This window comes from Nannobrachium achirus (assembly GCF_963921795.1).
Source record: "Nannobrachium achirus genome assembly, chromosome: 2".
Taxonomy (NCBI): Eukaryota; Metazoa; Chordata; class Actinopteri; order Myctophiformes; family Myctophidae; genus Nannobrachium; species Nannobrachium achirus.
In genome coordinates, this window is record NC_137811.1 from 51,472,386 (window position 1) to 51,489,081 (window position 16,696).

Here is a 16,696-nt window from a genome sequence, read left to right on the forward strand (position 1 = left end):
TATGATGCCAGTATAGCCATTTTGTGGGGAGTATAATGGGTGAGCTTCAAATGAGTGGCTTGGAAGGAATAGGGTTAGGGTTGCAGGAACTGCCAACCTTTCAGTGTGGGGAGATGTGAGCCGGTGCATGTTTTTTGTTTTTGTAGATGCTGAGACATATAGATACACGTAGGAGCCAGCAGCCGGACAAGGAGCAGGACAGAACGGTGACCACCACCCATGTGTGAAGGACCACATTGTGTCCTGTGAAGGAAGATGCGACCAGACGCGAAGATATCGACGCGCAATCTGTAGCGCCGGTAAGTCTCACCAACTCCAGTCCCTGTGGAAGACAAGGAAGTAATACCAGATCACAGATTCACTAGCCTGGGTGTCAGCCTGCTCGCTCCGTTCCGCGAGTCTCTCCCATGGTCTCTCCGCATCACAATCTGGAAATGATTCATTTGACTCATATTAAATTTCTGAACAACTGACGTATGTGACGTCGTTGCTGATTGGTTGTTACTCCAACAAATCGGAGTAGGGTTGGGGTAGCTCATAAACTATAAAAAAATATGGATAGTGGAAAGCCATTGTTTTCTATGCTGCGCAAATGAAGCTTTTTTGGCCGTTGTATGGGTGCCGCAATCATTGTATAGAGACCCATTGTAACTTCAATCTCCATTTTAACCATGATAGATTAATCAAAAACACATGTTCTTGGTTCGGGTGGCTCATACTGTCCTCCTAATACATGAGCTGGCTGTGTTTTTTCAGTTACTTTTCATTTATTTTTTATCCTATTTTTTGAGGAAAAAAATAATAATAATAAAAAATATGTAGCCGGGGACCCAGTCCTCAAAATGGGAGAGGACCTGTGATGTTTGGTCATTAAGGTCCACAGAATGAGAGGCCTGCTCTGCTGGAAACATCGCGAAAAACGGTTATGGCCATTTGTATATTCACTGTCCCATTGACTCCACTACACAGGAAAATAAATATATTAAAGAAGAAAAGAACTGCTTTAAGTAGCATGTGAGGGGTCAAACTGGGTGATTTTCATGATTCTGAATCCATTGCAAGCTTAATATAGGCTATATTTATTTTACTGTGTAGTGGAGTCAAAGGGACAGTGAATATACAAATGGCCATAACTTTTTTTTCGTGATGTTTCCAGCAGAGCAGGCCTCTCATTCTGTGGACCTTAATGACCAAACTAATAGATAAAACAGTAATAAAAAGTGAGGCAGAACATCACAGGTTCCTTGAGCTTTTGGACTTGTGGGTCCCCAACTAATGTCATCACATGCAGAAACAGAAAAAACTGAAAGATGGAGGGTGGCAGGGCACGCCTCCTGGCAGAGATTTGCTCTCTATTGAGCACATATTTCTATTTAGAATTCAGGCTCTTTCGTTCCATTTTCAAGCAAGTGGTCAATCCTTGTCTGATTGATATGATTTTTAAAATGTTGGAACATTTGATGAGAAAGTAATTTATAGCAAGACACAGTCACAGGTCAGGGGCTGATGTCTGTAGAAGAATCTTGGTTTCTTTCTCAGATGGACCTTCCTCACTTTGACCACAGAGTGGCGCAACTCACTTGTATTGTATAGCTCTATTAAAATAATGTTTAGGGACAGAATTAGAAACTTCATCAACATACCAGAGTGACTTAAACTGCAGCTCTTAGAAGTAAAATAAACCTAAGTTTTGTTGTTAACCAGGGCTTTACCCCAGCCTGGGGTGCCAGATTTTTTAGAAACTCGCTTAGTTTGTGAAACTATTATAGTTGATTTTGTGCATTTTAGCCATCTATCATGCCCTAATTAAAGTATTAAAACGTTTTCGTTTTTTATTATTAAAACGACCCCCAGGGGTCCCCAGCTAAATGATAGTTGGGAACCAAATGGGTCCATAACTAAAAGAGTGTACATTTGGTTCCGTTTGTACACTCTCACTATAAATTGGGGTCCGTCCCAGAGATAGAAATGCCTTTAATTGGTGGTCCTTGGTGTGGACTGGAGCCGTAAAAATGTTTCAAATGTAGGGGTCCTTGACATGAAAAAGTTCGAGCATAACTGACTGCTTTAAGAGGTAGGTGGAGCTATCCGTAGGCTGGCTGACATACCTGGCAACCCAAATGTGTGCAATGTGCAGTGTGTTCTGCTTGACCAGACTGACTCCCCGCTGAGTGGGAATCTCTGGGGTTAGAGAGACGCTGACTGACTGCTGGTTAGATGGCTTCCACAGCGGAATAACTTTGCGCACGGCTTTGCAAACACCTGAGGATTATCTTGCAGGTGTCCAGTGGCACCGATACAATACAATGGAACAGGAATTTGAGGACATAGATTCGTCAGGACGATGGCAAAACCTCTACAATGTAAGTCGCGACACGACGGGGCCTCTCATGTGTTTCTATGGCGATGCGGTTGGTTGCTAGCTTGCTAGCTAACTAGCTAGCTAACTAACTAGCTAACAGACTACAGTCAGTTGTGTAAAGTAACCAAGTACATTTACTTAAGTACATTTTTGACTTGAGTATTTCCAATACTTTTGCTTCTACTCCACTACATCTCGGATCCAAATATTGTACGTTTACTCCACTACCATTACTTGAACTCCCGAAGCATTGTGAGCCTGAGCCTGTAGATGTTATTTTCAAATATTTGCATACATTTGAAAACGTGTGAAACGGGACATTGTGCATAGTGAGTGCATAGTAGTGAGTGCTTTTACTTCTACACTGCACTATTAATACTTTTACCTAAGTAAAACGTGAGTACTTTTTTCTTCCACCACTGCTAGCTAGCTAGCTAGCTAACGTTATGCAGCTGGCAAGCTTTGCTTTGCCTGCCAAGCCCTCGCCTTTGTAGCCGGGTCAGGGAAGTCATTTGGTTGACACACTGTTTTACTGACAACAACATTCCGGTGGCAGTGCCACCTACGAGAAGTAATAACCACGTTATTCGCTACCCAGACTTCCGTAGCTAATGAGCTAAAACGTGCACTAACACCACTTAACGTTAGTACGTTACGTTAGCCTTCTGGAATAAAATGTACACCAAGGATGAGACTATGACGTAATCAACAATGGGAAGTGTTGTATAATGTGGCAGTGGTTCAAACAAAAAGTGGTTCAAAACTTTTTAGCTCAAGACGCAAAAGAGAATTTAGACGTTTGCCCGGGATCCACAATGGCCATTTTGCACATTCGTTTTCTAATTTATGGAGTGTATCAAAACATCTTATTTATTAATGAACTTAGAACAATCATTGCAGATTCATTCTCTTTTCTTTTTTGATGAAATTCTTAGCTTTTGGGGGGAATGTTTTTGTTTTGAAGTAATAATTATTAAAAACAAAATGTAGGAACCCTTTTTAAGGGACCCATGAAAATGTAAGTAGTGTTTTGAAGCCTGAGTGACTTTGTAGATCTTCTATTAATATAATATTATTTTTTGATGAAATTCTTAGCTTTTGGGGGGAATGTTTTTGTTTTGAAGTAATAATTAAAAACAAAATGTAGGAACCCTTTTTAAGGGACCCATAAAAATGTAAGTAGTGTTTTGAAGCCTGAGTGACTTTGTAGATCTTCTATTAATATAATAGTTTTTAGTTTTTTACAACTTCAATGCTTCACGGGGACTTCTCTCCACTGACTGTTACGTATTTAAATTACGTATTTAAAAAAATATATATTATATTTCACTTGAAAATACGTCATTGTTAATGAGCTGAAGGCGCGGTTCATTTCCGCTGGATGTTTAGTTGTGACATCACAGGCGAGTCCTAGATTGTATGCACCGTCGACTCGACCGCAGCTTCTGAGAAGTCATCAAGACTTCCCAGAGAAGAGCGTAGCATATGTATTACCAGCAGACATGCTGCTGGTCGCAGGACAGGACGCTCTGTCTGTCTGCTGTTGATGCAGCATCCCAGTTTCTCTGTTCCCAACTTCCCAAACCTTTTGATTGATTGAATATTTTATAAGACAAAAATGAAGAACAGTACAAGTATATAGTCAATACAAAAAAGAAATGTAGTACAGTACAAGTACAGTTAAACACCCTGCCTAAAAGGAACACCCCAAGTAAGTCCTTTTATGGTGTTGTTCATGTCGGAGGTCCTTGGTATTCAATTCATGGACGTAACAAATGCGAAAAAACTATACACTATATGTATCAAGTCAATGACCCCCAAACTGACTTTACCCATTTGAAAAATAGTAATGATGTACCAGGGACCCCATTAGAGAAGGCCCCCCCCCCCCCGTTTGACATGCATTAGGCTACGGACCCCCATATTTATTATCTATGGGACCCCCAGTTTATTTATAGTATAAATAAATTAGGGTCTGGCCTAGCGGTCAAGGCACAGACCACATAGGCTATGATGCGCCTATACATTTGATAGGGATCATCAGAGCCTATGTGGTATGTGCCTCGATCGCTAGGCCAGCGGGCGCCCTGTTCCCCTGGACCTCAAGCACCCCTGGTGTAGCTGTATTACTTTTGGACGTGACCCTGCCTGTGCCACCAGTAAGACTCCCTAATTGGGAGATAAACGACAGTCACGTCGCACAGACAAACTTTAGAAGGCAATCGTAGCCAATCAGGAGGGAATATGGGAAATGAGACTGATCCATGTTGATGACATGACTTTAGAGATACTGTGTAGCGCTTTGTGTGATTTTGGGGCAAAATCTGTAGGAGCGTGTCCAAAAATGTTTTTCAAAAATGGGCCTCATGGTGCTGCTAGAAGAGGGGCATGTGAGAAATCAGGGGTGGAGTTTGTGGTTTGGCAGCCAAGGAGTGTGTGTGTTTGGCATCAATAGGGCCAAAGGTGGCCCTAGAGTAGGGGCAAAAGTGTGATGTGACCTGACGGACAGAGGGACTGACAGACAGCCAGTGGAGCTTTTCTTAGTAACTTGCGACCTAACGGTCGCAACAACATGGTTTTACTTTATTGGAGTATTTTAAATGTTCTGTACTTTTACCTGTACCCCACAAGATCTCAGAAGCAAATATTGTACTTTTTACTCCACTACCCTACTTTGTGGATTTCTATTATTGTTACAAAACAGTGTTGTGTTAACACATTTCAGCAGTCTTTAAAAACTCATATCAGGATTTAATCTGAAACATTTATTTTATTTTATTTGATCTACCTACCTACCTAGTTGTCTTGATGTGAATGTGAGTAATTGATCCAAGGAAAATACTGAAGTATACAGGTGATGCAATTTGGCCAATTATAATGACATTTATTTCAAATCTCCTTGGCAAGTTTTTATGGCTTTTTGTTTATTTATATTATACTCTATCTCAACTTGCTCTTCATTTGCTTAATCGCTTAGATATAATATCTTAGATGGTCGTGTAGTTAAACAAAGCATTTATGTATGTATCTCTCCACTGTGTCATAGCATAACACAATGTGATCATATTTTGCTTTTATTTCGTATTATTTTTTATTAGGAAATCCGAAACCAAGCCAGTGAATATCCCTACAGAGTGGCGAAACTTCCACAGAATCGGAATTTGAACCGATACAGAGATGTCAGCCCGTGTGAGTGTAAAGTAAAAAAAAAAATTAGTTGTCGCTTTTATTTGTTACATTTATTTTGAAAGCAAAAAATCTGGAGTTATTAATAACAATAATTTGCTGTGCCTCTGGTTTCAGATGATCACAGTCGGGTAAAACTTGAAAACTGTGAAAATGACTACATAAATGCAAGTTTAGTCATGGTAGAGGAAGCTCAAAGAGCTTACATTCTATCTCAGGTAATGTATTATGTTCTACTAGCAAGTTTTAGAGAGAAAAGTGAAAACAATCACCTATATTGGTGAGACGTTGGCTATTAGGAACAGCAAGTGCCTTGATGGGAGCTGTCATACACTCATAAGACTGATGCAATTACTTTATTTATAGGCTGGCGTTTCAGCAAAAAAGCTGCAGTATCATGAAGAAGGTAGCTTGTCTGCTGTAATGTCAGTCTACAAATAAAGTCATCACATCACTGTTATGTTATATGATGTAAGCACAAAATGCCCACTGCATGTTTATGGTCAATGAGGTCAGGTTTTTCATACGTTCGTATGTAAGCAAATCATAAATGATACTTGTGTGAGCATGAATGTCACATGATATGCCACCTGATTATTTACTGTTGAGTGAAATAACCTTTTTGCTTTGGTTCCACAGGGCCCTTTGAGGAACACATGTGGGCACTTCTGGCTAATGATCTGGGAGCAATGTTCCAAAGCAGTTATAATGCTCAATAGAGTCATTGAAAAAGGATCTGTGAGTACCATTTGCTTTTTACCCCAAAAAACTCAACACGTTGTGACGCGCTGTGAGCTTTTAGAGCAGCTATTTTTGCAATTAGTTGTACAAAAAAGTATGTAGGGCTTAAGTGGTATTCCCTGTTGAGTTTGTACAGATCTTAAATCAGTTTTGTCCTGGTGGTGTTGATTTGGTCATCCATTTGGATGCAATGCTACCAAGTTATCACAGTGTCCCATAATCTCCTATTTAAACTGGGAACCTATGCATTGTCATACCTTTCAAGCCAGGAACACCTCTGTGTGTAGTTATTATAATATATAAACATTTTTGAATACAAATTTGAAGTTTTTCAGAAAACTTAGGGCTTAGAGGCTTTTAGAATCGTCCTCCGGTCTAATGGCTTAATTGGGGGGAGTTCATATAATTTGAATAGACCTATCACCATCCTCGATATGAGGGATTAATCTTGTCCATATTTCCTTCTTCATCCATGCTTTTTGCCAGCCAGTGTAAACACACATATTCCGTGGATAATCTGAGAAAATAGCTGAATAGTTTTGTTTTTTATGCACAGTATATCTGAAAATAAAAGGCAAGTCATCACCACTAATCTCTGTGAAGAAGTTGATTGTACAAGGGGCATTTCTGGCACAGAGAAAGGTTTTCCATTGGCTTTGACACCAGATGGATAATAGAGCCCCAAAATAGGATGCCACAAGGGACAGCATTTCCTGTCTGGACCTCTCAGGGCAACACAAGGACCTCTCAAACTGACTTGCAGTAAGGGTTAGGGGAAAATAACAGCCATTATGCTCTGTAGGTGTTTTGGGGAACTGATAACCCCGTTGTTGTAAATGGCACACCTCCTTAGAAGACCACTCAAAAAGGCATTCTATTTTCTTCCCTTTTATGTGGGGGTGCGTTGTATACAGTACTAAAATGTTATTGAATGTCACCCTCTTTAGCTTTTTACAGCTTGGTCACAATGGCCCAGAGCCTTCTAAGCATGGCTTTTACTTGACCAACCAACTTAATCTAGGCTTGGGGAAGAGCTTGAAGGTTGCGTATTCTAGGAAACCTTGTGCTACGTGTTGGCAGTGGAAAGTATTATTCTCCATGGGCTACACCGGCCATGTGATCCGCTCCGTTCACATTGGCTGCTGCTACCATACGGCGTACGCTGCAACTATTAATCAATGGAAGCGGCTACATCTACACCAAGCCTGAGAACCACACGTATGTTACATGGAGTCTTGGTCAGAAGCTCTCCTCAAAGTAGAATATCTTGCCCGATGGAGGGGAGGGGTTGCATTATGGGTACATCACGCACCAGGGAAGGAAACGAGGACTAGCAGAGATGGCAAAAGTACTCATATTCTGTACTCAAGTAGAAGTAAAAGTACTTGTGGAAAAAATGACTTTGATAAAAGTACTCATTCAAATACTGACTCAAGTTAAAAGTACAGGCTCAGAAATGTACTTCAATAGTAAAAGTAAAAAGTATTTTTTACCGGTTGTTTCTGTGCAAAGCAAACTGTAACATAGAATTTGAAGGCTATTAAACTTAAAAGAACTCCGCCAAACACACGTCTTAAAACTAGCCCAGAATTGGTTTGCAAACTGATGTGAAATCTAAATACAGCAGTGGTTCTCTACCTTTGTTTTGATCTTTTTGTTTGATCTGCCGTGCAACATTAATATTTAGCAATTAAACTAAAGTAACAAGCCTGTTTTGAAAATGTAACTTGTAGAAAGTACAGATATCAGAATAAGTAGCTTTTACTTCATTACTTCCCATGCCCATCTCTGAAAACTAGTAATAAATATTCAATGAATGCTGATGATCTTGACAGATGTGCAATGGGCATGACAAGTACATGTGCATAGTATACAAGTTCTGAAACTTGCATAGTTGGGTCAGATTACTTAGTTTGAAATGTCAGTTACTGATTGAAAACGACATGCAACATTCCATGAATAACTGATTCTGATCAGGGACACGTTCTTTACAGAACATCCGTGCTGCTACTTGGTCTTGGTCCAAGCATCCATCCATCCCCCCCACACCCACATTTTTGGATGTCTGATTCGAACTGTGGCTCTCACTAGTAGCATATATGGTCTGCGCACACACACTAGTTGAGCCCCCATGTCCCCCTAGCATTTGTCTTCAAAGGAGATTGAATGAACTCATGTATTTTCTCTGTAACAGGAAAAGTGTGCCCAGTATTGGCCCACCACAGAAGAGCAACAGATGCCATTCACAGACACAGGGTTTGTTGTGAAGCTAGTTTCAGAGGAGGACATGTCTTATTACACTATACGAGTCCTAGAACTGCAAAACTCAAAGGTGAGCGCTTGATCAGTGACCACATACTGTTGAATGTCATCTTTGATATTCCAGTGGTCCGGTATTGTGGGGAAGCACACAGTAAAATCGTGTTTTGTTTTTGCTTTTTAACTCCAAAACCAAATAATTTCTATTTGTACACTTAAAGTGTACAGGTTGTGCAGTGTAGTTGTGTAGCAATCTCAACCACAGTGCCGTACATCATAGAATTTAATCATAGAATTTAATCTTTCCATTGTCTTTGCAAATTACTTTATTAGCTTTGTGTAACAATGATTGCATGTTTGCATTGCATGACTGCATATTCTGCTCTATAATTTATCCTGACCAATGCAAGTTCTTTAGAACTGTTAAAGAATACATTTGGTATGCAAAGATATTCTGTTTCTCCTTATCACATCCACTTTCTCACTGTGTCACCTGGTCCAGACAGGGGAGTCCAGGGAGATCTACCACTTTCATTATACCACATGGCCTGACTTCGGCGTCCCAGAATCCCCTGCCTCTTTCCTCAACTTCCTCTTCAAGGTGCGGGAGTCGGGTTCCTTGGGTCCAGAACACGGGCCCTCTGTGGTGCACTGCAGTGCTGGGATAGGACGCTCAGGGACCTTCTCATTGGTGGACACTTGTCTGGTTCTGGTGAGGAGGATTATCATTGAAAGTTATGTCCAGAGAACAGAAGGGGAATTATCATGGAATGGGTTAGGAAAGGACTGGAAGGGTTTCCAGAGTGTTGAACTTTAAGCCAAATGTGCCTTAAAGGATTAGTTCACCCCCAAAATGACTTTTTTTCTATTGATTACTCAGGCCATGGAGAGTAGAGTTCAATAATATTTTTTGGTTTTTGTCACATTCCTAAGACAACATTTTGATTCGAGTAAATTTACCCCCATTGATTCCGGATGGTGACCCGTTTCGAAACGGGTCACCATCCGGAATCAATGGGGCTAAATGTATTGTTATCACATTTTTGTCTTAGGAATGTGACAAAAACCAAAAAATATTATTGAACTCTACTCTCCATGGCCTGAGTAATCAATAGAAAAAAAGTCATTTTGGGGGTGAACTACTCCTTTAATACATTATAATTGTCCTCTATAACTACAATGGAAAAGTAAAAACACCTTCAATATTTTATGTATTATAGAAAACTGTTGCTAATCTTTCGCTCATTAGGGGCAGGTCCACGTTGGTAAAAAAAAATGAAATGGCTGATTGGTTAGGACGCGGTGGGTGGAAGCGGAGATCGCTTCAGTTGGATTTTTCCAGCTGGGAAGAAGATACCAAATCGGCCGTTCGCGTCGTTCACGCCACCCCATTCGGATCCTTTCCACCGTGCCCGGTCGCGCATCGTCTCTTCTTTGCATTCATGTTATTTGTAATCGCATGTTCGAACGCACCACTTTGTTTGTAATCGCATGTTTGAACGCACCATAAGTCTACCTATTGCCAACCATTGCTTATTTTAATCTTGCAACAATGAATTGCCCAGTTTGCAACATAATAAACCTGACTTTGACCTTTGTGTTTATCACATAGGGACTATGCTGGTATAAACATAAGTGGCAAGGGGTGTTAATATGTCACAAAACTTTGAGGTAGATATTAGAAAAGGGTAAACATCACTCAATCCTTTGGATTTGTTCCTTTGGTCATCATTGTATTCTTGGTTTTTGCCTTTGATACAGAAAGGAAAAAAGAACACTCCTGTGTGACTTATCCATATAAATAGCTAATGTATGCCACAGCAATATTTTGTCGAAACACAGGCTTTGTTAAACATTCTTCTCAGCTTCATTGTAAACATCCTCTTCCTTATCCGTTGTGCAGATGGACAAGAGGAAGGACCCATCGACAGTTGACATCCAGAGGGTCCTACTGGACATGAGGGAGTATCGGATGGGCCTGATCCAGACCCCAGACCAGCTCCGCTTCTCCTATATGGCTGTCATAGAGGGGGCCAAGTCTATCCTGAAAGACATCTCGATACAGGTAGATTCATTAGTTGGAACTCGGATCTTAGAAGAAATGGTTCAGTCTGCATTCACAGCTGCTGTGACTCACTTTCTAGTTCAGTCTGCATTCGCAGCTGCTGTGACTCAATTTCTTTTGACAATGTTTAAAGGATCAAGTCAGCATAATTTTGATTTCTTGTCAACGTCTCCAACCAAAATCTGCGGTCCATTTTTCTCTTTCTTGATTTGAGTGTAAACAAGGCAGTCTATGTGTTCTGGGATGGAGATTGAAGAAGAAATTCCTTCTACTCAAAGAAAGCAGTACGATGGCCAGCCATGTTCATCGCAATGATAATTTATGATGCAGTTCAGCTTATTTGTTTTAAGTAAAAGCTGACTGGTAAATTCTGGACTATTAAAAGCTACAGACTAGAGATGTCAAAATATTTCACCATGCTCTGGTCATGTCCTAGTAAACAATATGCTTAAGCGCATCTTTCAACAACTTCTTTGTTCAACACTCACCTGAGATGTTCTCTCTGTTACGTGTGGTAAGAATATGCTCATCTTTGTGTATCTATCCTGTCTTTGTCCCGTTCTCTGTAGCAGAGCGAGCAGAGAGTGATGTTCAAAGACAACATCAAGCCAGATCTACCCCCTCCACCACCACCACCCAGGCCTTACTTGGATGACGGGCCCTACATAGACAACAGGCCCAATGGTCAGCCAGGGCCCTGTCTGGAGCACAAGCCTCCCTCTGGAGATGACGGATCAGCTGAGGAGCAGCCCGACACACTCAGCCAAGACAACAACATAACAGAGGGCTCTGGGATGTAAGTACATACACACTTTTATGTGTTGGTGGGTATGTGGGAGAATAAGAGGGGGTAGAAGTTATCTATTTAAGCCCTATTTTATACTTAATGGTACATGTCATGCCCAAATAGGGACGTTCAGGTAGGGTTGGGGACGGTAACCGCCGTACCACGGTATACCGGGGTCTACCGCGGTGTCAGTGTGCTTACCGCGGTCAAAAAAAAATAAATATTGAAAACAAGCGAGTTTTAAAACAGGGGAGAAGAGAGGACCGCATGCACTCCATGCCGCTCTGCTGTGGGCCGTGTACCACATGTTTGGAAGCCACATACGTCACATATCACATATCAGACAGATAGACCTGGAAAGGGCAGCAGCAGCCTCGTGGGGAGTACGGAGCAGCGTAAACTTTCTCTGTAATCCACACACGACACAAGTATGTTAATACATACCTTGTGTTGTGGCAGTTTCTTTTTTATTCATACGGATTACGGGTGGAGCGCGGGCCGCGTGGACTAAAACCGAAAATGAAACTATTTTACTTTTTCCACCGCATCGCGCGTTGTGCCCCGTCCGGCGCGTCGGTGATTTTATAACCTTTTCTGTCAATTCTTGTAACTAAAACCTGTATATATCAGCACTCAATCACTGCGATTTGAGATGTGAGTTTGAATCACTGCACACGATCTGACTACCCGTCTCTCTTCTGGTTTGTTCACACACAGCTGTCTTGTGTCTGAAAAGCCCAAGTAGCCTGCTACGTTACTATGGTAACCCGACATTGCACAGATCTAAAAGCTCAGAACGTGTCGCGGATGCGATGTGTTGTGAGCTGGTAGATCTGCTCCTTTCAAAGCCAGACCCGCTGTGCTGTACGGGGAAGTATAACTCGGGGAGTCAGGCTGTGGAGAGGCGACTTTTGGGAAGACGATTGCAATATTTTGGCTTATCGCCGAACCTTAATTAATAGATACGGGGGTGTGGTAATTACCGCAATACCGGCGGTAAATGGGAAGACGGTAACCGCGATAACAAAATGTCGATACCGACCCACCCCTACATTCAGGTGAAAAGGTTAAGTTTTGCCTGCAGGAACCAAACTCTATTTCAACTGTACTTTTTGTCTCATTAGAATCATGACATGAATTCAACTGTGGCACAGGGGGAAGGGAAAATCACTGTAAATGATGGTCAGGCATTTAAAGTATTATCGTTTGCTTAATAGTTTTCTTTCTTAATATTTCAGAGTGCGGAAGAGACACCGTGAGGAGAGGATTGCGAGCACTGCACAGAAGGTCCAGCAGATGAAACAGAGACTGACCGACTCGGAGAAACAAAAAGAAAATTGGCTATACTGGAAGCCAATTCTATTTAATGTAGGCGCTGGGGTCGCCGTGGCTGTTGGCCTGTTGGTGTGCTGGATCTACTCCCAGTGAACTGTCTTTGTCACTTAGAACTGACTCTTATTTTGCACCAGTACCTGGGATTAGGTACTTTTCTTCAAGTAGAATTACATGGTAATATGTGCATAACTGGGGTTATTTATTTCTTAAGGTCAAAATGCCAGAGCGCTGGATCAAATGAGTGTGTATATTTTTCACATAAGATCTTCTAAAAACAATTGTAACATCTCAGGATCTTGGTGCCAGCACGATGATTAAGAAAATAATTGTCACTATTGATGAATGTACTGTATCATAACAAAACGCTTTGGAACAAAACTTACTAAAGGTGCAGTACAAAAAAAGAGAAATTCTGACAGTTTTATTTTTGCATTCTTTATTTGTAAAGGTCAGATGTTTATTGTTCATCTCTGGACATGTTTTACATTTTGCATTTCAAATGGTGTGTGCTGACTTTCCATCCTACCATAGACACTTTAGGAAGTTGAACTCCAGAGACTAGACATCAGCTTTTTTTTTGTCTTTTTTGTTTTTCCTTTTCCTAAAATGACATTTCTGTTTCTCATGCATGCATTTAGACGTTTTTCAGTGCACCTCTTGTTCTTCCATTTGTGTCAGCAGGGCATGCCAATATGGCCAGATATATTTTTTTTGTGTGACCAGATACTTCTGATCAGTTGCCTAGCTGATGTCTCAAAATCTTATAGAATATCAATCTGTTCATTTATTTTCTATTGTATTGAACAAACTTTCATAGGTTTTACTTTTCAAATGAATCAAACAAGCTGTCAAGTCTCTGTGTGTAGATTAGCCCACTGGTTGGGTTAATGTGTGTATTTTCAGGTTATCCCACTATTGATTGTCCTTAGGGAAAACAAAGTTACTCTTATCAGTAAAGGATTCCATGTGGCAAATTGTTGATGTCCTGAGCTATGGTAGAATGAATCTTAAAGTTGTGCTCCCATCGTATCTAGAATGTATTTTCTGTTGGTTCTGTGAGAACTGATTCCCACATTAGAAAATAATAGTCACAATGTGTTTTATGATTTTTACTGTTGCCCTCTTAGAATTGCAGCATGGAATACATTTTGCAGTGCGACTATTAATTTGAATTATAACCATATGAGCCCAAGCCTCCCTATTATGGGGTGAACATTCAGCAAAAATACTAAGATCTACAAGCTCAATGTGCTGCAACATGATGTGAGCTTGTAGTTTGACTGTTTTTTGTGAAGAGATGTGGTGAAAGTATATGTTTAAGTTGGTAATGCTGTTCAAAGGGTTGACCAGATGGGTATTAGATTCTCTGGGACCAACCAATACAAACTAGGAATGTTTCATAGTGCAATTTAAACGTTTGATCAGAGCACCTTCTATTCAAATTCCGTTGTGCGATGCTTATGAGAAATTTAGGTGACAAACATAAATTAGTCTATTTATTCATTTGCTAGGATGGATACTTAATGTGCCTTGAAGTGAGTCAAATGGTTCAATAGGAAAAGTGAGTGCTGCAAGATTTCCTACCATGAACCAATACAGCAGAACTGGCTACACAGTACCGTGAGCTGACATTTCCCAGACTAGAGAGAATGGCATGTTTGCACTGCATTGAAGAGTATGCAGTAAGTGAAATCGATACAAGGAGACGTGTATCAAAATCAATAGCGCACCAAATGTGGTGTTGGCATGTATTATATACAGTGAGATGGAGTGATCAATATTGTACACTGGATATTTACCCCTATTGGATGTGGGTTTTACACATCTTATTTTGCCCAGGATATCATTTTGGACCATAACATTCCATTTGATTTTTTTTTTTTTTTTTTAAACAAGATTCAGGGGAGTTTTGTACACTGTTGAGCTGCAGTGAGAACATGACAGATGGTGTTTTGAAAATCAAACAAAACATGGACTACTTCTTGAATAAAATGTTCCTCTTTTATAACAAAATCTGTTTGGATAATATTATTCTTTCAAATATTGCAGCTGCAGATAGGTTCAATTATCAACATAAAGCTCCCACCATTAAGCCACTGCTGTGCAGTGCTACAGTAACAGTAGTCATAATTTCATTTTGACTGCTTTGAATCAATGCAAGCTAAATTGGATGCCCCCTCAATGTGGATTCCAGGAACTGATTCAATATTGCAAAAAGAGGCTCTTGCTCATATTGACTACTGTAGTAATCACATTTTCCCCTAGCGGGGTTAGACTGGAGAGTGTGGAGGAGGATGAAAAACAATTCTATCATCAAGCACAACACACATTTAGTAGTTGCAAATCTGTCCTTCCAACATTTTTTTGTGTGTGTGTGAGAGTGCGTGCGGTGCGTGTGTGTGTGTGTGTGTGTGTGTGCGCGTGTGTGTATATGAAGCACGGAATTCGATTTAATATTGTTTTTTTTTAAACATCTGTTTATTAACTTTTTCAGGTAGCAAAACAGTGATATATAACAGCAAAATATAATACAATTAGAGTAAAAATAACAAATGAACAGACAAACACAGAATAAAAAAAAAGACAATAAGGAATTCGATTATTCTTAAACTGATCATGTAATTACAAGCCCCATAATTATTACTGTAACACATTATTTAAAGTCATATTCCACAAGTAGACTACAATCAGTTATACAAGAACTACAATCCATTCTCAAACTACAAAAAGGCAAGGTCCTTTGCCGATTGTCGCAGATTGTTGACGACATTAGTGATCTCAATAGAATGCCCGAATAAAAGGAAAACGTTGTAGATAAGTTTAAAAGAAATGAACACAAAAATACACGTCTTCGTTCAAGTTTATTTATAAGTCACAATATGCTCTAAGAGATATATATATATATATGTAGCCCTGACGCGTATTTGGAAATGACACCCGGGCTCCAGGCGGAGCCGCTCGATTGTCCACGACACTGCAAGCGGCGCGCAGGCCAGCGGACCTTGGTCCTGCTCTTCGCCCCGCGACCGAGTATTTCCCGGTGAATCTGTGCGCAAAGGTGGGGGCCGATGGGCAAGGAGGGTTGCGAGCTTATGAGAAACAACTAAAATAAGACCTTAAAACCTGGCGAAAACAGTTGCGTGCATTAGCGCAAATGGAAAACATTCAATTAACTTCTGAAAAGCCTACACGGCCTTTAAACAGCCTGCATACGGTGCATTAATTAGCGCAAGATTAGATGAGGATAAAGGAAATCATTAAATGGAAAACATTAAATTAACTTCTGAAAAGGCTTCTTCTAAGCCTACACTATAGCCTACTAAAACGAGTGAATCTTGCCACACGTGAATAATTGTGGTTCAGTGGTTGTAAACAATAACACAGACAACATAAATCCTTAGTCTAGTTGTGGGAAGAAAAGGATATCATCATCATCATGGCCCCAAATAACTTTTAAATATCTTGCAATTGGCGACGAGTCTCTTACTAAATCGGCAAGAGTGCCTCTCATTTTCAATACATAAAGGCTAAGCTATAAGCTCTCCATCATCAGCAATAGTCAGTGGTGCGTGTTCCCCACACTCCCAAGCCCCCACCGTTGCGCACAGATTCACCGGGAAATACTCGGTCGCCTTCGCCCCCGAGCGCCGCAGGCGCGAGTGGCCGCGAAGAGCGGGCCAGGGCCGCGCGGCCGGCGGAGCGCCGCGCGAGTTACGAAGCCGTAGTGAATGCAAGCCCACGATAAACGCCCTGTCCAAGCGACTACAATGGAGCGCTCCCTAGCTCCGCTTCAGCCAATCAAAAGCTTCAGTGGGTGGGGTTTCCCTGGAGCCCGGGTGTCATTTCCAATCCTTGTTTTGGGATAACATTGGAAACGGGAGGAGATATTCAGGCGCTTCCAGATACATTCGCGCTTGCTTTTCCGCCAGTTCGAATTGACAGTTGTTTTGTTGTCAAAGTA

At 40.9% G+C, this 16,696-nt stretch overlaps 1 protein-coding gene across 3 annotated transcripts; it reads left to right on the plus strand.

The window, feature by feature from the left end:
- Positions 1–177: 177 nt before the first annotated feature.
- Positions 178–14,663, plus strand: ptpn2a (protein tyrosine phosphatase non-receptor type 2a). 3 transcript variants are annotated; one of them, XM_080749091.1, is made up of 9 exons: positions 178–299; positions 5,461–5,551; positions 5,666–5,766; positions 6,188–6,286; positions 8,484–8,621; positions 9,051–9,260; positions 10,452–10,613; positions 11,183–11,409; positions 12,639–14,663. In XM_080749091.1, exons 3-9 carry the CDS (start codon positions 5,728–5,730, stop codon positions 12,826–12,828), a joined length of 1,065 nt encoding a protein of 354 aa, XP_080605217.1. In that variant the 5' UTR covers positions 178–299; positions 5,461–5,551; positions 5,666–5,727; the 3' UTR covers positions 12,829–14,663. The 3 variants fall into 3 exon arrangements, with proteins under 3 accessions (XP_080605217.1, XP_080605215.1, XP_080605216.1); XM_080749089.1 differs by lacking the exon at positions 178–299 and adding an exon at positions 2,169–2,363; XM_080749090.1 differs by lacking the exon at positions 178–299 and adding an exon at positions 2,169–2,363 and having other exon boundaries at positions 11,186–11,409.
- The last annotated feature ends 2,033 nt before the right edge of the window (positions 14,664–16,696 follow it).

Bases quoted from the DNA above. Each gene is read 5' to 3' on its own strand.
- ptpn2a (XM_080749089.1), top strand. From the start codon at position 2,307: ATGGAACAGGAATTTGAGGACATAGATTCGTCAGGACGATGGCAAAAC. The intron at 5,552-5,665 runs GTGAGTGTAAAG...CTCTGGTTTCAG, and splicing joins ATACAGAGATGTCAGCCCGT to ATGATCACAGTCGGGTAAAA. The intron at 10,614-11,182 runs GTAGATTCATTA...CGTTCTCTGTAG, and splicing joins TGAAAGACATCTCGATACAG to CAGAGCGAGCAGAGAGTGAT.